This window comes from Danio aesculapii, chromosome 1 (genome assembly GCF_903798145.1).
Source record: "Danio aesculapii chromosome 1, fDanAes4.1, whole genome shotgun sequence".
Lineage (NCBI taxonomy): Eukaryota > Metazoa > Chordata > Actinopteri > Cypriniformes > Danionidae > Danio > Danio aesculapii.
This window is the reverse complement of record NC_079435.1, coordinates 39766870-39793396: the sequence shown is the minus strand read 5'-3', so window position 1 is coordinate 39793396 and position 26527 is coordinate 39766870. Positions and strand designations below refer to the sequence as shown.

Below are 26527 nucleotides of genomic sequence, written 5' to 3'. Positions count from 1 at the left end.
GCCCAGCCCATTTAATACATGTCTAACCTTAGTGTATAATTAAATAAAAGCAAATAAATATGTAACTATGCTTCATTATTTAATTTTGACACCTAGTTTAACAACCTGCTAATTTAAAACCGTTTACTAAAATCATAGATGCAAAATGGGATCCAGTGCTGCTTATGACTGCTCATCTAAACTGAGACCTGCACTCTCAGAACCAGGCGCAGCCGAGATCAGATTTAATAGGTGAATGTTGGTGCAGGAGTTAAGATACTCATGTTTGTACAAAGCTTGGATTGGGGGTGCTTAAAACCATCTGTGTAACTCCTGCAAAATCGCACTCATAGAAGCACAGAGGCATTATTATTAAGGCCTTTTCACTCGGGAAGCTAAAACACTACAAATCGCATCACCCGAGTCCCTGTTTCTGTGTGGCTGATAAGCGTTTTGTTCAGGTCCACCTTCACCATTTAGTTAAAATGAACAAGTTCACATTTGTATTTGCTTAAGTCCAACACAAATGTTTAACTTCAAAATGACTGAAAACTCCGTCTTGTGCTGGTCTAGCTGAACCCACTCTGCCAGCTCCCTGATTCCCACTGACGATCTACCCATAGTTGACACCTGCCTGCTTTTTGGTTTTCCCGTTTTTTTAAAAAGTGTCAACCTGAGACTCTCTGGGCTGGGTGACATGTAATGTATATTTTATGTTTATTTAAAGCATTGATGCTTTATTCAACAAAGGCAGTTAGTTAATTAGTCTTTCATCTGAGAAAGTTACAACCTGCCACATATAGAGGATTCATAAAAAATAAATAAATCTCAGTGGGAAAGATAAGCGTTTGATCTGACTGAAATATAAATGTCTGGGTTTCATGTAGCATGTATGAAATATTTCTTTTTAGTAGATGGGTCTCTGTACCTGGTCTTAAAAAGCAATGCAGGGTCCATGGTGATGGAAGCCATTCGAACCACGTGTCTGATTTCTCGTGCGATCATCCTCAACTTCTCAAAATTCACCAGACCGTCCACCTCTGAGTTGTTGCCTATAAGAACATGTGTTTGACCGTCATTTGCTTTCCAAACTAAATTGAAAATTTTAGTTCCTAAATGAAGAGAGAAAGGCGAAGATTACCCTCATGGAGAAAGGTGAGGTCTTTCTTGATGACGGGGAACAGAGGGATCACCGGCGGTTGAAGGTTGTGTTTGTTCAGAAGGTTGCGGTATTTGGCCATGTTGCGAGAAGGGTCAAAAACATCCTGTAATTCTGCCAAAAGCTTCTCGTATTTTCCAGGCAACCGTTCCCATGTAGATCGCAACCGAGAGACAGGAGCCAGATTGAACCCACTGCAAAACATGCAAAGATACACGTCAATTCACTTCACTATAATGGATAGGAAATGGACTAGTTCTAGAATAAGCACGTCGACCAATTCATGCAAAGAACACATTGATGTTTGTACAAAACTGTAAATACAATATACATAAATACAATATATTAATAAGAATGTATAATATTAAATATTTCTATATATAAAAATACATGCTTCTTTGAGAATAGTGTGCATTTCTGACTGTGCTTCACACAGGTGAATGGGCTTGACTAACTGTGGGAAGCACACTCTTTCCTCTCCACATGCACCAGACACTTTCTTATAAACTTTCCATTACAAAAAAATAAAAAAACATCTTAACTTATACTTGACCTATAAATTGCTACTCTCTGGTGAATTGAAGTGCTTTATCCATATTTGCAAGTCGCTTTCTATAAAAGTGTCTGCTAAATTAATAAATGTAAAAAAAAATTTATTGCAGACATAACTGATTCAGGTTTTAGCTGTGCTTATGTTCATTCAGATTTCTGTAAATTAAAATTAAATGATCAATTTATTTTCTTGATAATACTACTAAAACAAAAAAAATTGTATTATAATTTCAAAATAAATAATAGTATATAAACCAGTAATAAACAATAATTCTGTAAAAAAAACAATTTTTTCATTATACAATATAATGTTGTAAAATAATAAATTGTTATTAATAAAAGTTACTATTTATTTATTAAGTTATTATTTGGGTATTTATTATAAGTTTGTATTAAAATTCCCAAATTGCAGCCCTGGATATAAAACAGAGTTATCTTGACAACACTTGTAGATGCATAAACTAGTGTTTACAGTAGGGATGTCTGGATCCTTATCTGGAAATCGGGCCTGATCACGCCATTTCAGACTCGATCGGAATCAGACATTACCTCCCAATCAGATATGTAAACTTGGGATTGCCTGCCGGGTATTTTAAGTTGAGGTGCTATTTGTTTTTATTAGGTTTTTTTTATTTACTGTTGCACTAAAGTCCAAAAGTGTAAAATTGATGGTATTTATTACTTGATTGTTCAAGCTACCTCACAGAAGTGCTCTGTTTGTTAACAGAGTTGTTGAATATTAAAATAAGGTGAATTAAATAAAAAATAGGAAAAAAATCCTGCATCTGTTTCTTTGCTCTCTACTTTATTATTTTTTTCTGTATTATAGAAATATCGAATCGGGTTTTGGTATCGGTAGATACTCAGAGACTCGGGGTCAAAAGAACCTGATCGGGACAACCCTAAAGTACAGTGTATATGTACAGACACGAAGTCTACCTGATAATGGCGAACATGGAGTTGAAGTTCTTGCAGTCGCGGCAGTGAAGAGCAATCTTAATAAAGTGCTTGATGATCTTCACTCTTTTGGCTAGGTTGGTTTCCTGAACGATCTCTGTGGCGACCCAGAAAGTCTCCTGGTTCACCAGACCCTCAAAGTTGCGCAGGTTGGTGGGAGGCTCTTGTGGGTGGAGCTTAAAGAGGTCATTGATGTAATCTGTCGGTTCGATGCTTGAGAAGAGCAGATAGTTGCGTGCTGAAAGCTGATTGGCTATCTCCATTGAGCTCAAAGACAACAGAGGCACCACAGATTCTCTCTGCATCTCCTGGGCTTCCACATCCGAACACAGCGTCTCGGTTTCCATATTGCTCTTCAGATAGTACCTGAAAAAAGCAGCAGACAAAATTAAAAGAAATTGTCTAAATTGTCCATTTGGCTTCTCAAATTCAGCTTAAGACCAAACCTGGCACTCAGCTGGATCCTGTCAGCCAGTTTGGACAGTTGATCAGGTAGTCGTCTCTGCTTGATAACTCCCTCCTGTGTGACTGAAACCTCACAGAGCGAAAAAGCTTCGGGACTTGCAGACAAGCCAAACTCTTTCATGGCCAGATTGGCAGCTTCTCTGGCTGTGGTATCCCTATTGGCCAGTAAGTAACGGCTTTGCTGATCTGCCTTGAAAACACGCAGCACCTGGTCTTGCAACTCTGTAAATAAAGAAAGTGTAAGCAAACCATAAACAAAGATACACAAGAAACTTCAAAACCTCAACCAGCACTAAGATCCAAACCATCCTGCATAGCAAAGATAGCATGCAACTTCTAGAACTATATTAGAGGAGTAAACGAAGGAGATGTCGATGAGGTAGATGCAAATGGTGAGAGATGACGGAGACCCTGATAACAAAGCCAAAGGGATTAACTGGAGATCCAGATCAAGCAGAAGTGTCTAGATACTGGAGAAAATATGTTGAAAAGAAGAGAAAAGTTGAAGAGAAAAGTAGAAAGATACATTTTTAAAGGAGACAAAACAGGCAGAGATTTATTGGAAAGTAAAGTTATTAAAAGGACAGCTTTGTTATAAACAACTGGATCCTTGAATCAAAGTAAAATCTGCTCTTGGTATTCCCCCTTAGCACGGACCACAAAATTTACTTCAATTGATTTTTATGCATACTAATACTGAGAAATTATCTGTATAATCAGATCACCCAAATAATCAATCTGTGAAATTGTTAATACACTTCTTACACCTAAAAATTGGAGTGTATGAGGTTTGTTTACTTAACACTTTTTTATTATTGCTGTTGATCACATTGTTATTTTAATGCTTTTATAATTATATGAAATGGTATAAAACTAAATCTTAATTGATGTCATTCATTGAGTGAATAGCAATAAATCCGTTTTTAAAAAAGAAAAATCTATAATGTTTTAGTTTTTAGCAATATTTTTGTTAGCTAGTTACTTTATTGATCCAAAAGATCCCAATCCAGACACCAATTGACATCAATAAAGTTTAAACCACGAAGACAAGCCGGTAGATATCATAGAAGCAATTTGCAAACTTGGCATGGAAGTTATGATGAAGTGATCCAAAAATGGAAATGCGGTCAATCATTCTTCTGCTTAAGAATGTTGGGTAATCAAAACCTTTGGCGGTCCCCAGTGACCTTATTGTATTTTTGTCCTGCTATGGAAGTCAATAGGGACCGTCCACTACTTGTTGAAGAACAACATTCTTCTTACATACAATTGTGTGTGTGTATGTGTGTGTGTGTTTAAGACGAAACTCATACAAATTTGGAATAATTTTGAGAGCGAACAAACTATAAGTATATATATTTTAGGGTGAACTATTACCTTTGACAAAATTTCAGTTATGCGTATACCATGTGAATACTATAGCATGACATTTTATTATTACTGATGAACTAAAAAAAGTTTTACATAATTTAAAATGTTGTTAAGCAATGATGTTAACCAATGAGAAACTTCAACAGGATCTACAGAAACACAAACAAAACAGTTACAGTGGTATCTCAGCTATAGTTTAAAGAACAATCATTTAACTACTGGGCTTAGCCTAGTGGCAAGGTTTTCACATGGCACAATGTGTATGGAGTCTAGGCCGACAGGCCACCGAAATAAAAACAGAGACAATGTAATAAAGTGCGGAAATAGTCTCACAGCCTTTAGGGCATTTTTATTTGATCTAGAGCGTGACTCAGGCTTGCCAGACAACTGCCAAAACACAGTATACTGACAAAAACACACAGCAACAGTGTAGCTACACCCTTTTTTACTTTCAAGAAAATGAGAACTTCCCATAAGTCTGTTTTTATCCAGAAATAACAGATCATCCATGGTGATGCCATTAGTGTGAAAACGTTGCCACTGACTCAAGTTCCAAAAACAAATCAGATCAGTAAACCACTGATTACTACACAGGGCTGAAAAGATCAGCAGACCGAAGAGAAGGAAAGACATTCAGCCAAAGAAAACTACAACAGATTGTGATTGAGACAGACAGACAGGCCGCTACCCAAGACAGGTTTCTATAAAGACGAACAGCTATCTAGAGGAAAAAGAGGAACTATATGACAGGTGTCTAAAAAGGAGACCTGATCCGCAGCAGTGCACAAATACTCACGAGTGAATCCAGGTGCTGTGAGCAAGGAGAGGGTGGCGGGATCATTAGTGCATTGCACAGATATAAAAGAAGGAAAGCAGGAATATATAAAGCAGCAGTGGAGCAGAATGCATATATGTGTAGATGAATCCACAGTAAATACAGTAAACAGAGGTAGAAGTGAATTATGAGTAGCAATTATACTACATGTTGCAATACTGCAAACTCAAATGTTTGCTCACAAGTTGTGGCTTTGTAAGCTATGCTTGAAACAGTTCATGTGCTTTAATTACATGATATAAATATAAAACAAAAAGTCCAACGAAGTGTTCATGACTCAATATCTAGAACTATAGCTAGCTACATCTAACAGTGCACTGCTGGCCTGCATCATATTCTCATTTTCAACAGATATATACAGTTGAAGTCAGAATCATTAGCCCCCATGAATTATTAGTCCCTGTTTATTTTTTTCCCCAATTTCTGTTTAACGGAGAGAAGACTTTTTTCAACACATTTTTAAACAGTAGTTTTAATAACTCATTTCTAATAACTGATTTATTTTATCTTTGCCATGATGACAGTAAATAATATTTGACTAGATATTTTTCAAGACACTTCTATACAGCTTATAGTGACATTTACAGGCTTAACTAGGTTAATTAGGTTAACTAAGCATGTTAGAGTAATTAGATAAGTTATTGTATAACAATGGTTTGTTCTGTAGACTATTGAAAAAATAGAGCTTAAAGAGGCTAATAATTTGACCTTAAAATAGTAAAAAAAATTTTTTTTAACTTTTTTTATCCTAGCCAAAATAAAACAAAGACTTTCTCCAGAAGAAAAAAACATTATCAGACATACTGTAAAAATGTCCTTGCTCTGTTAAACATCATTTGGTAGATATATATTAAAAAAAGAAAAAATTATATATATATATATATATATATATATAGGGGCTAATAATTCTGACTTCAACTTATTATGATTACAAAAGCATGTTCCTTTTCCAAGTATCCATTTGACAAATGTTATATGCTTTTACCTGGTGGCTGTGTGCTGTAATCGATGATGCGTTGCTGGCCCTGTGCCAGGTCAGGGTTACTGGATGAGAGAGTTCCGCTCACTGGCATAGTGGGTGGAGTCTGTTTGTTTTGCCGTAATCCCACAATGCTGTCATCCTGAGTCTGCCCCAACCCGAGGTCACTACAAAGCAAATGCACAATGACTCAGCATGACTTCATGGAAAATGAACATTAATCTATCAGAATTCATCACATAAACCATAGACCTTAGTCAGGGTAGTGTCATATTTCATCTTATGAAAATGTAGTCACGATGGATAGAATTACAATGTGCTCAATGGTTTTTACTGTTGTTTAACAACAAATCAATTGTTCAGCTGAAAAAAAAAAAACATTTATGTGATTATGCTATATAGGACTTTTTTTTAATCATGTGCCTCTGTTGTGACAGAATATTTTAAATCCAATATGATGTTCAATGCTTAAATCCCTATTCCCTTATGACAAGACTCATATGTTGGTCTTTTCTCTTTTCTCTCTGAAGACAGTAATTTAGCGATGCGTGAAAATAAAAATTTTGGTCCAAAACAGAAAATTATGGATAGAATTGGTCGAAAACCAACACTGTTTGCTAAGTAACAATTATTATTTTAATAAATAATGAAGTCATTATGAAAGACTTTTTAAATTGAACTCTACTTAAATTATATTGATAAAAAAAAAAACAAGTCAATAAAATAGTGACATTTTATTGACAGTAAAATTTCAATAACAGTTTAGGAGAGGTGTCAAACCAGTGTTGCCAGGAACCAATACAATACATAGAAATGTCCTGTTGGCATGTTTTTTGAGTGTACTTTGCTTTCCCAGTGAGTATTTGCAGTTCATGTCTAGATAAGTACATGTGCATGTGGAATATTCACAGAGCAGAATATTAAGCTATTATGAACTTTGAAAAAACAGTGCGCAAGCCAGTTCATGAATCGCACGACTGCTCTTGAGCTTTTGTCAGTGCAGCAACAAATCAACCTTGCATGGCATTAGCTATATAAATGTATGATTTTCATAGCGCATCGCTTAATGTGTCTGGTGTGAAAGTCGCTTAGTTCATAGCCATTTTCCTACTGCAGAGTCAGCAATAATATGAGAAGATGAGTTTGTGCGTCTGTATACCTGTAAGGTTTCTGAGGTAGGATGCTCATGCGTGTCTTGTCTAGAATCTTCATCAGTTTGTTTCGGCCGCCCACTGTATGAGCTTTGGCCTTCTTGCTGATCTTTTCTTGACCTATAACATCAGAACCAGCCCCAAGTTCAGGTATAGAATATCGACAGTTTTTCTTTCCGTCACCAATCTTTGGAAGATGAGGAACGCCGTTTTTCCTTTCCTCGGCCACCCTTGCCACCAACTCCTTGAAGACTGTGAAGAGAGAAAGTGAGTAAGCAATAAGAAATCTATTGCAATCAGCAGTTTGTGTGCCGGAAGGTGGAAATCTCACCAAGGAGGTTGGTTTTGACACTCATTGAGAGCTGTATGTTGTTCCTGAGAATTTCAGTCGCTTTGGACAACTGCACATTCTCAAACGTCTGCCCGTTCACCTCCAATATCTGCTCATGAGCATCAAAAGATGAGATAATGAGAGAAAAAAAATGTTAAATTATGTGCTTTAATGACTTAATGCTGCATTAAACTGATGACTGAAAAGTGTTACCTGGTCTCCACGCTTAAGCCCCGCCTCCTCTGCTTTGCTGCCAACCTCCACACTGCTGATGAAGAGGCGTGTCCCCCTTTCAGCTCCTCCAATAAGGGTGAAGGGGAGGGGGATTTCTCGAGCCGTCCTGGTTACAGTAATCACTCTGGGTTTAGCTTTAGCTGCACAAGCTATGTTGAGCAACCTCAACTGACCGGTCATTTTCTGCTCAGATAAAAAGAGCACATTGATGAGGATGCTTGTCTGATAATGTGGTAATTTAATGTAAATTTTAACTGTGTTAATTAATAAAAATTATAAAATTAGCAATAAATGCTTGCATGCACTTCACACCTCTCTTTCCAGATTGCTTTGGAACTCCTCCAAAAAACTGGTCATGTCAGGGTCTCCTTCAAAATCACTAAAATGATTGTTAACCCATAAGAGCACAACCCGGGTTACCTGTGTGAAGAATGAAAAACTGTGAGTCCAGTCAAGCTGAAGATTTCTATAGTAAAGAGACTGATTTGGTCAACCTACCTTGTCCCGTAAACAAGGGTCATTAAACCAGTCTAAAAGTCTCTGTCCTAGAATCAGAGGACTGGGCAGAAAGGTACGATAGGTTAAGAGGAAGTCCTCGATATATGTGGGGTCAACGATTGAATGGTCCTCCACTAAGTGCTGCATTAACCTCTCAGCAGTACCCTGAAAATTTTTATGAAAAATTGTATATCAGAATTTGGTCTAAATTGACATTATTTAATTATTATTATTACTACTAATTGAATTATTTTGTGGTATAACAGTATTCAGACATACCATGTTAAGTCTGCAAGTTTATTAATTAGGTAAAGAATTACAATATAACTTAGACAACTGCCTTCTATTTTAACATGTTTTAATAGTGATATTTATTCCTGTATTGGCAAGGCTGAATTGTAAAGGTCTTTGCACAATGAAGGCTGAAATGTTCATATGCGTTTTTTTTCGTATTCATATGTGAAAAATTCATCACATAAACAAACCTTGCACACTGACTTCGATGCATATTAATCCATTACGAAAAACACAAAACATTTCGGAGTCAGTTTAAGCAGTGAAATTTTCTCCTCCTTTTCTTAAGTAGAAACAGAAAGGGGGATAGGCTGCATGAGTTCAGTTCATTATAAAAGAGCTGCACTGGATTATCCCGAAGTTTCTTTCAAGTAATCAGTGGAATTTTGATGCATTGCTTGTGATACTTCACACATTCAAGTATGTAAACAAATCCTGAACAGAAACTGGCATATTATATGACATTATAATTGATGCAGCCCCGTCGACTCATCGAAGCAACAGACGTTCGGTTCGGTTTGGACAATGCTTTCAATTATAATGTCTATGGGCAGTACGTCAAATGTATGGAGACACACACACCAAGCAGCAGCAGGGGAGAGGTGCGCCAGTCACTGAATTCAGCATATAGGAGTTCCCAACTGTACGCCACATTCTGTCTTTATTTTATGCACTGTGTTTGTCATAGTTATCTGTAGCTCAAATGACGTCATTCAGTAATTAGCTTTTTGCTTGTACGGTGGCTCTGAACTATCAAAACACTGCTCAAAGCACTTTTTCAGGTGCAAAAAGTGAAAAAACAAAAAACCTGGTTCATTTTTTTTATGACAAACAGAAGTTGTCAATATAATTCATACAACCTTAGGTAAAATTTATTTTTTACAAAAATTATGGACAAAAATTTCAGATTCAGTGTGCAATAACCTTAACACGATCCTTCAGAAATTAGTCTAATATGGTGATTTAAAGCTCCCTATTTTTGATATTTTGATCAATGTGAAGTAAAAAATGAAAGTTGTGATGCATTTTGGCATAATCCGAATTCCAGAAAACCATTTACATAGAACAGAGTCAGTCTTTATGCATTACATCTAAGTTATTACATTCACACAACATTAACGATAATATTAAATAATTAATAAATCAGATTTCTCAGGGCACTCATTTAAGTAGACAGTAGTACCTTGACAACAATGTGTCCCTTGCGTGTGCCCGTCCTGTCGAGTTCTCGATGTTCTTTGACCATGACGATTTCCCCTTCCTCCTCCACTCGCTGTGTGTTCTGCTCAACCTGATTCAGAATGCAGCAATAGTCCTGCTGGGCAATGCACACAAACTACACACACACAAAATAATATTAGTTGCTGATTTATTATGTGTCATCATTTAAAAAATAACTTAAACGGGCCTTCAAGTTTATCGTATTCAATAGGGGATGATCAATTTGAATAAAATTGCACTTCAAAAATACAAATACTGAGACTTTTCCAAAACAAAATATCTAGATTTCATTATTAAAATAGAGGAGCCCATTTAAATCCTCAGTAGACTCACCTGACAGTCGTCCACTTTGGTTCTCATTACTCCAGTCATCAGCTGTTTCTCCATTGATGGGCATACACCAAAACTTCCACCCATGCACACACTCTCAGTGCGGCCGTCCAGGTATATCACCTCTACTGCTCCATTCAGAATGACTGACCACGAGTCCAGCTGAAACACACGCAGACACAATTATAATGCCTGTTATCCTCAGAACACAAATTCGGAGCTAAAATTCAGCAAGAAGTCCAGCCTCACCTCTTCACCGTGGTTGAGGACGATAGTTCCGGCGCGTTCCACAACCGCGAACACCATAACAGCACAGAGTTCCCTTCGCACCGAAACACTCAGACTGGCAAATGCTGGAAGCTGCTGAACAAACTCCAGCAATTGCTCTGTAAACAGAAACAGAGTAAGAAATTGAAAGAGAAACAGATAACACATAGAAAGTGAAAACGAAAGTGCATCATCATATTGAATTTCAAATCAATGAAGGACTTGAGCTAAAAGTACCAATGTCATCATCTGTACGGTCCATAGGGTCTTTTTCAAGGCAGTCTCTTACGATATCCCGACTCATAAGATGGTCCGTTCCCCTTCCTACATCTTCATCTTCATCATCCTCATCCGAGTCCACTGCTGTTTCAGGAAGCCCACTCAGATCCATGTCTCCACACTCACTCTCAGTGGCCTGTCAAAAAAAACCATGTGAGCTCTAAATGTTTGCTAATTTTGAGCTGACAGTAGCTATGTTTCCATCCAAAATGTGCAAAATAGCTCCTGTTTGAAAGTTAAAATGATCCAGACCTGGGTTTTCTAGTATCTTAACTACATATTTATAGGCTGTATTACCAAAAAAGATCATATTTTTCAGGGTAATGGTGTCATAAAATATGATGACAGACATTCAAAGCTTAATTTTAATATCTCAATAGAAGTTTTGAATGTAAATATGACGTGACAATATGACGATTTATATGAGAACGGTCAGAATGACCAGTATGGTAAACCTAATAGTTACAGAATTCTAGTTCCACTGTTAATATAGCCTGATCTCGTGTCCGTGTAAACGCAGAATGAAGCGAGTGCATCCATGCCCATTCTGGCTAATCACAGACGTTTCTGTTGAGCTCCTGAGTACACGGCCATTCAGCTCATCCTGATATGCTCTCTCATTGGCTGCTGCTCGTCACTACATCTGACCGCACGTGGGGTCGAGTCGGCCGACTGCTCTGGAATATTCAGCATGCTAGATATTGGATTTGCGTCTGCGAGGTGTCAGCGACACTTCAGCGAGCCTCTTGATGGGTTGTTCAGTAGTTCACACATTAAGACTGCAGAGCGCCGAGCACCCGCAGATTTTTCCCCGATCACAGCCCGATCTGTTGGCGAGCTCGTTAAGCTCGGGATCAAATCAGGATTAAAATCCTGTAGTTTGAACTAGGCTTTAGACACATCGCCTATATCTGTGCTGCTGTGTTCGCACATGTTTAAAATCCTTCAGATTACCGGCAGGGCTAATGGTTGGAATAGACAAGGAAAGAGACCTGCTGCACTGCTGTCCACTGTCTATGTTCAGAGCTTGGGATTGAGGAGGAGACAACTCCTCCTCCTCATTTATAGTGTTTATATAAACACAATTATCTCTATAATGATATAAACTGTGGTTATGCGTGTATGAAATTACGAATTACATATGTAGCAGGACCTTAAATTAGTTTATTTCTTTGCATTTTAACTTTATAAACTATAAGATCCTGCATCTCCTCACAGTTTGTGTCTCATTTTGTGAGCCAACTGACAACAGTTGTTCGCTCTCCTCTTTCTCCCCTGCTCTGCTGGCCACACCCACTTCCCTCCTCTGGTCGCAGTGCTCCACCAAAGAGCATAGAATCACCAAGAGGCGATGCTCTAGTGCGGTTGGAGAAACAGCCACTAGATGGCGCGTCATTTTGGAATGAAAATTTCAATAGAAGAACAGCATATTAGAAGTCTGTAAAATAAACTATTAAAAGTGCTGATGATTGTGATTGTAAGTGTTGTATTGTCGACTTTCATGTTGTATCTCACCTTTAATGCTCTTTTTTAATTAAATAAATAAAAAAACAAAGCAGCTGCTTGTCATCACGACAGCAATAAGATCCAATGGACAGCCAACCGGTTTCCTTCCAAAATGGTGGAATCCGGGGCTGTTGCTGGGCGCTGCTGTTGCAATGGAACGTTCTAGTATCGCCTCTAGGTCATTTTAAGCTCTTTGGCTCCACGCCCATTATGATGCATTTTTTGAAAAAATTCTAAGGTAGACTTGAACCGAAAGAGCGGGGTTTCATGGCACTTTAATGAGTTTTTGGCCATTGCAAGCTGCATTATTAAATTTTACATGCATGTGTAAATCCAAAATCGAAACAAAAGTGTCTCAGGGGTAGTTAATGTGTTGGTGCTCTTTGGATAAGGGATTTATAAGATAATAATAATATTATTAAAGATAATAACAGCTATGCTAATGCTAAAGCTTTTTAGTTTTTTCACTTTTTCAGTGCCTTAGACTTATGATTTTGTTGTTTACATGAACGTGATTTGCTTGTGCATATGCATACTGACAGAAGTGTGTGTATTTGTGGTGTGTGTTGGCATTTTGAGCGGACTGTGTTTGTGCACGCTGTGGATATAAGCGTGTTCATGTGTATGGCTGATCTGTGGATCAAAAGGTGTATGCGATTGAGGACCGACATGAATAGGTTATGGAGAAGTGACAGATGGACCACAGAGTAGGACAGGGGGAGGTTGGGGAGTCCTCCACTGGACAGGATTTTAATGTGTGCGAGTGTGTGTTTGTGTGTGTGTGTTTGCCCCAGATGTTCACAATAAATCTCTGTGAGGATGTGCTTCTGTCGCAGAGTAAGAAGATTGCTTTCTAGTGGGATAGTCTCTTGTCACCTGGTAAATATCCGATAGGCTGCTGCTTCCGGAATCACTGGCGATGCTGGAACGTGATTGGCTGGAAGTCATATGAGAGTGGCAACTGTCAGAGGGGTGAAGCTTTGAGAAGTCTGTTGGGAGCTGTAGGAGAAATGCAGACTATTAGAAAAAAACAAGCGGAAAAATGTATATAGACAAGAATAATTGAATAAAACCTTTCAGCTTCAGTTCCTGCAGCATGACACGAAGTTTAAAACTGCATGTATGAAAGACGCATTATCTAAAACTACAGTAAAACACTTAAAATGTTCCCTAAATAACCTTGTAATCATTTGTGCAAATAGTCGTTTTCCACACATCCAAGTTGATCAGGAATCTAAGGATTAATTTTAAACCCCTGTGTGAGTGTCAGCACAATTACACTTCAGTGAAATGAATGATGAACTCCCACACGCACATGAGTTCAGCTTAATGGTGGAATTTAATAATAGAAGATTCTAATAATCCATCTACTAGGATTTGTTGATAAAAATAAACAAAAACAAACAGTATTATTCCTAGAATTCTGGCACATACCATCCATGTATACACCAGCAGTTTATGATAACTGCACTGCACTCCAATTTTAATTTGAAATATTTTAGGGAAAAAAAGATTTGTATCCCTTCTTATAATTTCTATGTCTTTTAATTGTGTTATTAAACTATACATGTTGTCAAAATTCTTAGCTCTCCTGTGATTTGTTTTTTCTTTTTCAAATATTTTCCAAATAATGTTTAACAGAGCAAGGAATTTTCACAGTAATTCCTATAACATTTTTTCTTCTGGAGAAACTCTTATTTGATTTATTTTGGCTAGAATGAAAGAAGTTTGAATTTTTTATAACGATTTTAAGGTCTATATTATTAGCCCCCCTAAGCAATATATTTTGAATGTCTACAAAACAAACCATTGCAAACAACCCAAATATTCAATAATATTATCAAATATTATGTACTTTCATCATGGCAAAGATAAAATAAATCTTTTATAAATCAAAATTATTAGCACACCTGTGAATTGTTTTTTCTTTTTCAAATATTTCACAAATGATGTTTAAAAGAGCAAGGAATTTTTCGCAGTAATTCCTACAATATTTTTCTTCTGGAGAAACTCTTATTTGTTTTATTTTGGCTACAATAAAAGAAGTTTGAATTTTTTCAAACAATTTTAAGGTCAATGTTATTAGCCCCCCTAAGCCCGTGTTTCCCAACCCTGTTCCTGGAGGCACACCAACAGTACATATTTTGGATGTCTCCCTTATCTGACCTATTCATTTCAGGTTTTTGAGTCTCTTCTAATGTTCTGATGAGTTGATTCAGGTGTGTTTGATAAGGGAGAGGTTGAAAATGTGGACTGTTGGTGTGCCTTCAGGAACAGGGTTGGGAAACACTGCCCTAAGCAATATATTTTTTGAATGTCTACAGAACAAACCATAGCAAAACAATTGCCCTTTAGGCTGAATGCTAGTGAATATTGTGTCAAATATTATGTACTGTCATCATAGCAAAGATAAAATAAATCAGTTATTAGAAATGAGTTGTTAAACTATTATGTTTAGAAATGTGTTGGCAAAGAAAAATCTTTCCGTTAAACAGAAATTGGGGGGAAAATATACAGGGGGGCTAATAATTCAGGAGGGGTAATAATTCTGACTTTAACTGTATGTTTTGGTGCTGTGTGTAACATCCAAGCCCACACAGCAAAAAATAAATAAATAAATAAACAATCTAACGAAAACGTAAATCTAGAGCATCTGCGAAGCACTAATGTATGCTTTTAATCACTAATGGATGGCTTTAATCAGTTAATGAACCAAAATAATGATTATACCTGCTAGCACACCCACACCCACCCCAACATACTACTGTATAACATACCCTGAGGCTTACTACATTACAAATTGATGGGTTCATGTACTTATGCCCTAGATCAGATGGCCTACATACAGTAACCCTACAACAAAATCACATGCAGAATACTTGCACGCGACTCAAAAACTCAATAACGTTATGGTTAAATCCCTGCAAAGACGATCATACATAAAAAATCATACATAAAAAAATAAAATTAAAAAATCAATGGTAACCAACTCCAGTCCAGCAGGAAATATATTTAAAGTAAAGTAAAACGTAAATAATTTTGAACAATGAAATAAGAAGCCAAAAATGCAGATTAATAAAATAAATAAAATAATAAAAAATAAAAACAAACCGACTTCATAACATTTAAACTGCACAACATAATAAAATCAGCAATCAAATTACATAGAATAATCATTTAGAAAAAATACAAGTGAGAAATCAAATGAAACACTGTGAATTTAATTAAAATGACCAACAAGTCCAACACTAAAATAGACCAACTCCTGAAATTAAATTCAAAACTTCCAAACATTCAGTTCAGAGTATATTTAGGAACTTGCTCATTCAAAATAACGATTTCTACAAATATTTGTCCATCAAATTCAGCTGATTCATGATATTTCACAAAAAAAATATGCATGCATGAATATAACCCATGTGCGCAAAAGAAAAACGCATCTACACAGTGTTTTGTGTCTGTGTGCGTGTGCAATACTCACAGTCCTGCTCTCCTGTCCCCTGACTCCATAGCCATGAGACAGAACTAGCTGTCTCATAGCCTGCAATACTGAATGCCCAACCATCCTGTGTGCATTTAAACTAACCTTAAAAACATAATCATCCTCTTTTTGTAAAACTAACTATCCTAACTATATCAACCTGAGATTCAAATATCTCTCTCCACAATACACTCTAATAGAGAGAACGCATCACTCTCTACTGAAATCTGCCCATCACCACAGTAACAGACAGCTCCCTGGCAGAGCGGGATGCTTCTGTAGACACACTTTTCATCTGACCCTGCCCCTGCATCCCATACACACACACATACACACACGCACACCAACGCGAGATCATGGGATTATCAAGAGGCTGGTATTGTTTAAGCGAAAGAGGGTGGGGGGATGGTTGACACCCACTGCCCTACTAAACCAGTCACCAGGGTCAGCCCAGTGGTGACTGACAGCTCACTGAACAATCAGGATGTCACATATATCTAAAATGAGCCCGCCCCTCTGCTGTCAATCATAATCAGGCCCAGCCCAAGTGAGAGGATAATAAAAAACTAATGCAGCAGGAATAAATGCTCAAAGTGCCACAAGGGGAAAACAGAGAGTGATGGAAAAGAAGATAGGGAAGCTTTTACCAGATTACATTAATAAGAAGACTTTGGCTCTGTTCCAAAACTTAGTGATCTATTTTATTTCAATTTTTTTGGAGAATACAAAATCTCTTTTCATTATGTGGATAATATTAAAATCTTTCTACGCATCAAAACTAATGAGACTTTAATGAGACTTTGCTCAGTTGTTTGAGAGATCTTAAGGAATGTTGGAGCACAACATTTTTTGTTTTAATGAGCATAAAATGAATTGATAAAATAAAATGAAATAAAATTTATAAAAAAACAACAACAAATAAATAAAATAAATTGTTGTTTTTGGTCATCCTGGGAATTTTAGTGGGATTTGTTGATGCTCTTGGTAACTTGGTTTTATATGGTCAACCATTTATTGAGAACCTTGGTGTGATTTTTTTTCTAAAATAATTTTACATTTGATAAACAGATCAGTGATGTAATGAAAGTTTTTTGGGTTTTTTTTTCTTTTTTTTGCCAGTTGAGGCTTCGTAAGAAGATTGAAACTTCAATTCATTCTTTTATTATGTCAAGATTAGACTATTGTAATTGTTTATATGTTAGATTAGATCAATCATCACTTCAGTGGTTAAAATCACACCAAAATGCAGCTTAACTACTAACTGGGGACTGGAAAACAAAATCTCTTTTCATTGTTATGTGGATAATGCTCAAATCTTTCTTTGCATCAAAACTAATGACAGAGTCAGTCCAGGCTTTGCTCTTTGTTTTGTGTGAGAGATCTTAAGTCGATCTTAAGAGATGGTAGGAGCAGAACTTTTTAGATTTCAATGAGAATAAAACAAAAACTGTTGTTTTTGGTCATCTTGGAAATTTTAGTGGGATTTGTTGATGCTCTTGGTAACTTGGTTTTATATAGTCGTCCATTTATCGAGAACCTTGGTGTGATTTGTTCTATAATAATTTTACATTTGATAAACAGATCAGTGATGTAGTAAAAGCAAGTTTTTTTTTTTTGCCAGTTGAAGCTTAGTAAGGAGTTCAATTCATTTTTTTATTATGTCAAGATTATTTTTCAGTTGATTCTTTTATTATGTCATATTAGCCCAGTCCAACACTGCAAAAAAAGAAGCTTTTTTTTTTTTCTTTTTTTTTTTTTTAAGAGTTTTTGTCTGGTTTCTAGTTCATATCTAAAAAAAGTCTTAAATCAATAAGCACTTTCTAGACAAGCAAGAAATATCATCTTATTTTCAGAAATAATATGTCAAAATTAAGTGAGTTTTTCCTTAAAACAAGGTTGGGACCTTTAGGTTGGGACAGTTATTTTTAATTGTGCTATACAAATAAAAATTTAAATCAAACTGATCTGCCTTCCTGTGTTCTAAGATGCCGTTTACACTAGTAAGCTTCTTTTTTTTTTTACATTTTAAAACCAGCCAGTCTGGTGTTTTTATTGCGTTTCAGAAAAACAATCTCCATCTACAGTATACAGTCTAAAGCACATGCTATTTGAGCATTCATGCTCATTAGGCATGCACATATTTTGCCAACATCCATATTTGCAGTCTATCACTAACGTAACGTTCATATGAAAGAGGTTTGACAAATCAGAGAACGATACCCAATAGTTCAGACCAGTCAGATAGTCTCCTGTTTTCAAAAGATTGTTTTAGTCCATCTATAATCAGTTTTTGCAGGTCAATAAATGGTGCTTTTCATGTGAGGTGCTGGAAGACTACAGTTATTTATTACAACTGAGTTCTGCTTGAATTCAGCTACGCTAAGAGCAATGCATACACTTACAGTACACCGTGTAAAAAAACATTAAAATTGCACTATTAATTTTTCTTAAAAGATTTAAAGCCTGGGAACGCTTCTTTTTCTATGGTACATCCTCTTTAGTGCACAGTTGAGCACATAAGCCTTTTAAAGTATGCTTCACTGACTATCAACACAAATGGACACTTTTTGTGGCTGCCCAATAGCTAGTGAAACTTTGTTTTGAATGCTCAAATCACACACTCACAGTTGTCTGCGCTACGTTATAAACAGCCTGCATGCATACAGTGTGCATAGATATCAGTGGATTTGTCAAAACATCCATATATGTGAAAGCTGCAGTGTGTACTTGGTCATACCATCATAAAGATAATTATGTTGTTCTAGGGTGTGAGAATTTATGCCAAAGAGTCTATGCTAAAACAATGTTGAAAGAGTAAAACTGGACCACAGCTTAGTAAGTTGAGGGTTGTTAATTAATAGAATGAGTAGGGAAGTTACCTGGGATTTGGGGCATTCCTGCAGCAAGACAGAATAAGAAACACATTAATACACAATCCACATCTTAATACAAAAAAAAAAACAATTAATACAGTGACAGTAAATGTTAAAGAACAAGACAAGTGTCAGATAAGCTCTGTTTTGAGTTCTTAAACTGTGGTTCTCAAACCTTCTGTCTTAAATGCTCTATTTTCCAACATAATATTCAAAGACTCTATATAAACTAAATATTTTAGTTTTAATTATTATTAAATGTTTGTCTAATTGCTAGTTTTAAATTTGTTTCATGGATATTAAAAATGTATCAACTTAGTTTAATTAACAACAATACCATTTATTTAGAACCAATCCATTCCTGATACCAAGATTCTGAGTATCGACCGATACTGATCCGATCAAAGACTGTGCCTTTTTTTTTTTTAAACATAATACTGTTCCTATAGCTTTGCTAGTCATAAACTCAAATATTATATCTTCTTTAGTGAAATAACAGACCTTTAGGCCTGCTGATGCTTGCTATAACTAGGCTACATTATTTGAGCATTCGTTATGACATTGATAGGATCTATCGTAATCCAGCTTATGTTTCCTTTTTAATATTAAGACATTTTCCTTGAAATCTGTAATAGGTTACCACTATTGACCCTAATTGCTGGTAAAATAGCCAACCATGCAGCAAAGCCTCATATTTTCCTGCAAGTTTGACTCAGTTAGACTAAACTAAACTGTCTAAGGCCAGTTTTACTTATTAAACACAGCCTTGCCTAAACTCGTCTTGGGTGAAACAGAGAAAATGAAAGCACGTCAGCACTGAGAAAAAATTTGATACTTCGAATCGCTTCAGAACATTTGGGATATAGTAGGCCTACATGACAACTTTCTAGTGCCTTTTAATAGGCTACCTTCATGGCTTTTTTTGGTTTATAAATTCCACAGAATATAGCGCATGCACAGAATAGGATTTGGATTGGTCACAGCAGGCAGATACCCAATCCAGCAAAAGTACGAGGTATCGAGCCAATATCTGATCCAAGTATCGGATTTGTGCATCCCTAATTTCAAAATTATCCATACGCCAAAGCTGTATGATCTTCAATGAAAACTACATTTATTAAAAGAAATGTGATTTTAGTTAACATCTGACTTTAGTTTATTTAGTTATTTTTTACAATAATAAATAAATACTGCACATTTCAATTAAGATCAGAAAAATTATGAAATGACATTAAAACACAAATCATTTTATTTTAATTAAAATATAGGGCCTCCCCTGATTGAGAACCACTGGGTTAAGATTTAAACAATCATAAAAGTGAAATGAAGTGGAAAAAAGTTCATTTAGATATTAATATTATCAATAATAACCTTAATAATAATATTAACAATATAATTTTTTTATTAAGGTGAAGTCACATTAGTAATTTCAACAGAAATCCATGTGATTGATTTTCACGAGAGGGTAACAAAAAATCCCCATGAAGATTTTGCAATGGATTCAAGCTGGTCACATGAAACCACTATATTGACCAACAGAAACTTTATTTTGAATGTGACTTGTGAATGTGTGTGTGTGTGTGTGTGTGTGTGTGTGTGTGTACGGAACTTTCCCAGAAAAGGTAATAATGTGTATCATATTTGTGTGTGTGTGGGTGTGTGTGTGTGTGTGTGTGTGTATGAGAGAGAGAACGTACCGAGTGGTATCCAGGTGGCAGAGGGGGCTTGCTGACTGGATAATTATCAACGGTATCAATTATGGTCTGCCGCTCTCCACGCTGGTTTATCTTTCGAAACCTTCTCCTGGATTGTCGATGAGATGCTTGTCTTTGGAAATACTCGTCATTGTCGTCCATGTAGTCCACCTGAGAGAGACAAGAGAGGAAAAGTGTATCCCGATCTAACGGACACATGGCTTACTGCACATACACCGGCCTTTGTAACTCACCACAATCATTTCTGAAGCCTCAAGGACGATACACTCACAACCACGACGCAAACTACCAGCAGAACGCTTACCAAAACTGAAATGAAACAGCATTCGTGACACAAAACATAGAACAGGACAAGACACAGAAAGAGAGAATGAGGCAAATCGAACACAAAACACTGATACCTGCTACGGGGCAGAAACATAGACTCCTTTATGAAGACCGAGCCAGATAGGAGGATATACCAGCAGGTCCCGATGTCATCAGGACTAGAACAAACACACACACACACAAATATAAATATTACACTACACACCCTGAAAAGCACACCATTTCTATTTTAGTCCACTCTTACAATATTCTGGGTGGAGCAGTGACCTAACAATTAACGATCCATAATGAGCAAAGGAAACGCATGTGATGAATCATAAATGTGGGGGAATGAGTCTTGGTCAATTCAGTATTTCCCAGAGCATGAGGGCATCTGTGGTTTGCTGGTCTCGCAAAGTCAGACATGAAGAGTCTGTCTGTCTGTCTGTCTGTCTGTCTGTCTGTCTGTCTGTCTGTCTGTCTGACAAGCATTAAAAATGACCACTTTTATGAACAAAGCAATATGAAGTGTTTTACCAAAAAACTGTTTCTGTTTATGTATTAAGCTTGAGTTAATGAGTTTTTCAGTCTCATGTTGCAACAAATGTTTTCTTACTTTTTTCAACAATTTAAATCAAGAAGCATTTTCTAGACAAGCAAAAAATATTGTCTTGTTTTCAGGAATAAATGTGAAAATTAAGCGAATTGTTAAACTACTTAATCTGCCAATGGGGGCAAGTAAACTGATTTTATTTTAAAGTGAAAACTAGATTATTAGACTTACTCCATTGGCAGATTATTTAGCTTGTTTAAAGGAAAAACTAACTTATTTTTACATTATTATTATTTCTCAAAACAAGACTATGGCCGTATGTATGTGTCTGTGTTGTTTTGCTTGTGCGTGCTCGATATCTCTATCAATACTCCTAGGATCGCCCATTCCAGTTTCCCATTCAATCATCATTACTTTGTGACGTCATCACTTACGCTGTCAATCAGGAAAGAAGCCCTAAGTTTAAAGGGACACAAGCATGAAAGCTCATTCTCTTGCTTTTGCCTTGCTTGACTTTCTGCTCTGTTTGTGTGTTTTTGGTTTGTTTCGTGTATTATGTTGATTTGACTTTAGAATTTGATTTAGTTCTTATTTCAGGTGTGGTACGCTGTTATCGTTTTTTATGTACTTGTTTCTGAATTCCCCTGGGAATAAAGAAGTTTAGACGTCTTGTGACATGCATCTCGCAATACGCAGAAAACTCCACTGTCAAAACAAACAAGTTTAGAAGGGAGCACCACTCGCTGTAAGTTTTAAACGTATTTTAGATATGGCGTGTAAACAATGAAGATGTTTTGTTTGTTTATTTTCTATTAAGCAGCTTAGAGGGTCATTTTCAGCCAGTTAGGGGTTTTTGTTATATTGTTGATTTGGCGCCGCTTGAAATCCTCTTTTTCTTAACAACATACAATAACTGATTTATTTTTCTTTTGTGAGATACTTCAACTTGTATATATTATTTTTGCGATATTTGGTCTTATTAGGTTATATTATTTATATGTTGGTCGTTTTGCTTTTTTGCCACAAACTCTCAACAAACTGAATCACATCAAAATGTTACCTCTTTAACCCCTAGAGCTAAAACCGCTTGTTGATGTTTGTTGATTACAAAAATTTGTAGAAATCTGGACTAGAAACAAGACAAAAACTATGAAGAACGTATTTTTAGCAGTGCTACATTTGATTAGGAATACAGGAAAATCATAAACGTTATTACATTTGCAAAAATGTTTTTTTAATTGTATTTTTACATATATTTTGAAAATATTAATTATTATGGTAATGACATGTCTGAATTGGCATCACGGTGCCGTATTGGGTAGCACGATCGCCTCACAACAAAAAGGCCACTGGTTCGAGCTTTGGCTGGGTCAGTTGGCATTTCTGTGTGGAGTTTGCATGTCCTCCCATGTTACCGCCTCCAGGTGCTCCGGTTTCCCCCACAAGTCCAAAGACATGTGGTATAGGTGAATTGGGTAAACTAAATTGTCCATATAGTGTATGTGTGTGAATCAGAGTGTATGAGTGTTTCCCAGTGATGAGTTGCAGCTGGAAGGGCATCTGCTGCGGAAAACATATGCTGGATAAGTTGGCGGTTCATTTAAATCAATTAATCTTTTTTTATAAATTTAATAATTGACATTATTTTTCAGTTACATTACAGAGGTCTAGTCAGTTATATTTATTACATTTGGGTGCACTCTAGTGACTACCCTAAGTTCTACCCCAAAAGCACCTAATTTAACAGTCTATTGCCTAAACATGACTTTGTTTGCCATCCTGAAGCAAGCCGGAGAAATTTCTGTTACGCTCATGTGCAGCATGATTTGGTGAACAGATTGTTGGTGGTCCTTGTGCAATGGCATCCGAGGTTGAGACTGGTGGCTTTCAAACTATGCTGAGGGAAACCGTATGAGCCTACGCATTTTTGCACAACACAAATCCCAAGTGAAAAGAAGCACATGGCTGATGTTGTGTGTTTTGGAAAGCCCAAGCTTAGACGGCCTGGTTAATGTAGGCATTGCACCACAGTGGAGATTTACGACAGATAATGGGAGGTTACAGTTAGAAAAACGTGAGGGGGAAAAATGGAGGGAAAGTCAATGCGGATGGAGAATGTTCCAGGTTTTGTTGGGTTAGCATGACTACATTTTTTCCTTTGGAAATTTTTGACCTGGCATATGTAATGCTAGGTTCACTAAATTATGAATTAAAAAACGTAACAGTCCAGATCCATTTTGGACAAAATCAATGAAAGAGCCAATGTCATTTAAACCAAAACAGGCCAAAACTAACTCTCTTTGGAGATCAACCTTTTTTTGATTGTAAAGAAATTTCTTTTGTTCAGTAAATTGAGGTCAGGCATTTTATTTCATGTTTAATACTGTAAAACGGCTTGCTTTAAGAGAAAGGAAATGGACTGTATCAAGCACTGTATAATATGGCATGACTAGGCCCACACAGAATCTGTGCGCACAGAAATCTGCAGATTTTTAGCCCATCTATTTATCTATTTTCAGAGTCAATTTGCTTGTGTAAATGCGTGTAAATTTATATTTATTAAGTTTTTAAATGATTTAAGTCATATTTAGTTGCAATACAATTTGTAAAGTAATTTTTCTGTCTTTTAGTAGATGTATTCAACGAGAGACTTGCTTTATTTACCAATTAAGTGGATTTAATTGGATTTGCATTATAAACATTAAATAAAAGTAAATAAAATTCCATATATTAAGTTTTTAGTTACGATACTCACAAAATCATTCAGCATTAATCCACAGATTTTTTTTTTTACAAAATTCTGTGCATAAATAGCAAAAATATCTGCAGGTTCTGTCTGGCCATAGGCATGACATGACACTGAAGTGTCAAACTGCAAACCAACAACACAATCTTACGCCAATTCATAACATTTTGATTTAGTTGATAATTCAGATTCAATTGTACATTCTCATTCATTTATGGTGGGTTTTGCCTCACCTAGTTTAAAAAAATGAATGTTTTCATATGAAATAAATAATAGTAATTCATATGAATTAGCTACTTGTCAACGTGTAAAACAGTAACATTTCCTCATGGGATAAGGCTGATGAAAACAGCATTTTGAAAATGCTGCATAGTTTGGAAATGTTAGTGTTCGGTTTCAGAATAGAAGGGCTAAAACAAAAACAAAGGCCTGTCTGTCCACAATCGATCTAATTTTTTACGCCAACGCCAACCAATAAATAGGTGCATTACCACAACCTTCTGCTCAGAAGTGTGGAACAGAGTTCTGTAATCTATTTAGCAATCCCATTTCACAAATGAAATCAAAGAAGACTTTATTTCTTTGACTAGTCTAGTCTGGACTATTGCGTATCAATCCCTGATTAGTCAAGCCACTCTCATATGACTATTCCACAACCAGTAGGCAGCAAGTACGAATGGTAGCAAAATATATAAGCAAGCATGAATGGTCACGTATCATGTGTTTTAGGGTGTATAGTGTGGATGACGATTGCTTTCCTGAAACGATAAAAATGTCAACCTGGATGAGAAGTGTTTTCATTCTAAATCACTGTTTTAAAATGAAAATCAACTTGTGTAACTGCAGCCGTATATCAATTTCTGGTTACTGATCTAGTCCTAACAATTGAATGTAAGCGGTCCCTTTCTGGCATGGTAACAGGTTATTTTAACTTTCTTTGAAAATTAAAATATTTGCACTGATCTGCCGCACTCAATATATTCAAAAATATTTAAGTGACTGAGATGGCCAATCACATTAAAGCAGCCAGGGTTTATAAGACATAGAAGTGGAGAAAAAGAGTCTGTGTTAAAATTTAAGTGAATCCTTTAATATATGACAACTGTTTTATGTTACAAACGGGGCTTAACATTAACTGCCAAATGCAGGTAGATTTCAGCTGTAGCTGTTTATATTATTCTAAAATCATTTTTAAATTGCCAGTTCTGCCTCGTCACTAAAAATTACAATTTTAGTTTATGATCATTTGTATATATGCGCACAAATGTGATCTTAGAATCGAGAAGCAGTACCACTGACAAAAATAAACTGTTCGCGCAAGCAAAGGAAAGCAGGTAAACACTGAATGAGAGGATGATCACGCGCACGGTGTGACAGGCTTTCCTCTCTGATAAGGGCTTTAGTGTCGCTTGCACAGCTAATGTGATGCGCGCGAGTGTTTAAAAATTCCTGTGCCATTTCCTTGTGCGAAGCAACTGTGACTAGAAACGAAACTAGTGCGATGCTCGCGCACCCACAGTCCTTCAAGGGCTTGAGATTTTTTTGTAAGCAGCAACGGTTGCAGCTTTCGCTTTAACCATTCTTTGAATAGATTATTAATGGGCCTAACATTAACCTTGTACTTTCATCATCATCACACGGAATGTTTTTTACATGCTTTCTTTTGCTTACAGTTATTTTTGCTAATATGGTTTAATAATCATACTTTACAATAACATTGCTTTAATATGTTGTATGCATAGTTGACTGGTGATCTGGGACCTTTAGCCAGGACAGATTACTGTGCATAGTTACATGAAAATATATATTTTTAAATGTCAATTGTTTTTTAAGACCATTTTTGTTGAATAATAAGTATGTATACAGCTATATTTTGCTTGTTTTGACACATTATTTAAAATTTGTGGCAAGGATATAATTAGTATAATTAAAAAAATTGGTAAATCCTTATAGTGTTGAGCCCTAAAAAGTCCTTAAAAAAAACTAACTACAATGCAACACTATAAAAAAGCACAACCCATTTGCTCATGCTCATTGAGCAAGATCATTCACAAAAAAAGTTAAATGAATGAGGAGGCATGTGGAAATAACAAAAGTTAATCAAGTAATTTTAGCATGCCAAAGTCAAATTTATGCATATAAAATATATTTTCCCAACAACCAAAATTGTGGCTAGTGAAAATGGCGAGAGGCTAGTAATGATGGAAAACTACTAGCCACAGATCAAAAAAGTTAATGTCAAGTCTTGGTTACAAATGTTAAACAATGCTCAGTAATATCCATTAGTGCAAACTACTATAGGTTTTTTCTCAAATTCTGCCCTTTAAATAGAAAACACAGCATATTTATGTCATTCCTGAACGTCACAAGAGATGCAGTTCTGCTTTTTGATATGCATACAAATAAGGCAACTGAAAAATGTGTCCCCCAAATAAATAATCCTTA

At 36.2% G+C, this 26527-nt stretch overlaps 1 protein-coding gene across 3 annotated transcripts in view; it reads right to left on the bottom strand.

The window, feature by feature from the left end:
- Window positions 1-26527, bottom strand: part of rapgef2a (Rap guanine nucleotide exchange factor 2a) — a 74878-nt gene that overhangs the window by 12213 nt on the left and 36138 nt on the right. For 2 of the 3 annotated variants that reach the window (XM_056460295.1, XM_056460307.1), the window contains exons 4-22: window positions 20879-20962; window positions 20711-20786; window positions 20460-20627; window positions 18769-18786; window positions 13285-13407; window positions 10861-11038; window positions 10606-10742; window positions 10360-10518; window positions 9989-10141; window positions 8512-8676; window positions 8326-8433; window positions 7993-8196; window positions 7780-7888; window positions 7457-7700; window positions 6304-6464; window positions 3094-3334; window positions 2630-3013; window positions 1121-1332; window positions 908-1031 (exon numbers count right to left, since the gene is read on the bottom strand). In XM_056460295.1, the coding sequence (XP_056316270.1) occupies window positions 908-1031; window positions 1121-1332; window positions 2630-3013; window positions 3094-3334; window positions 6304-6464; window positions 7457-7700; window positions 7780-7888; window positions 7993-8196; window positions 8326-8433; window positions 8512-8676; window positions 9989-10141; window positions 10360-10518; window positions 10606-10742; window positions 10861-11038; window positions 13285-13407; window positions 18769-18786; window positions 20460-20627; window positions 20711-20786; window positions 20879-20962 (3048 nt within the window). The remainder of the gene's footprint in view (window positions 1-907; window positions 1032-1120; window positions 1333-2629; window positions 3014-3093; window positions 3335-6303; window positions 6465-7456; window positions 7701-7779; window positions 7889-7992; window positions 8197-8325; window positions 8434-8511; window positions 8677-9988; window positions 10142-10359; window positions 10519-10605; window positions 10743-10860; window positions 11039-13284; window positions 13408-18768; window positions 18787-20459; window positions 20628-20710; window positions 20787-20878; window positions 20963-26527) is intronic. The other variant, XM_056460301.1, reaches the window with a different exon arrangement.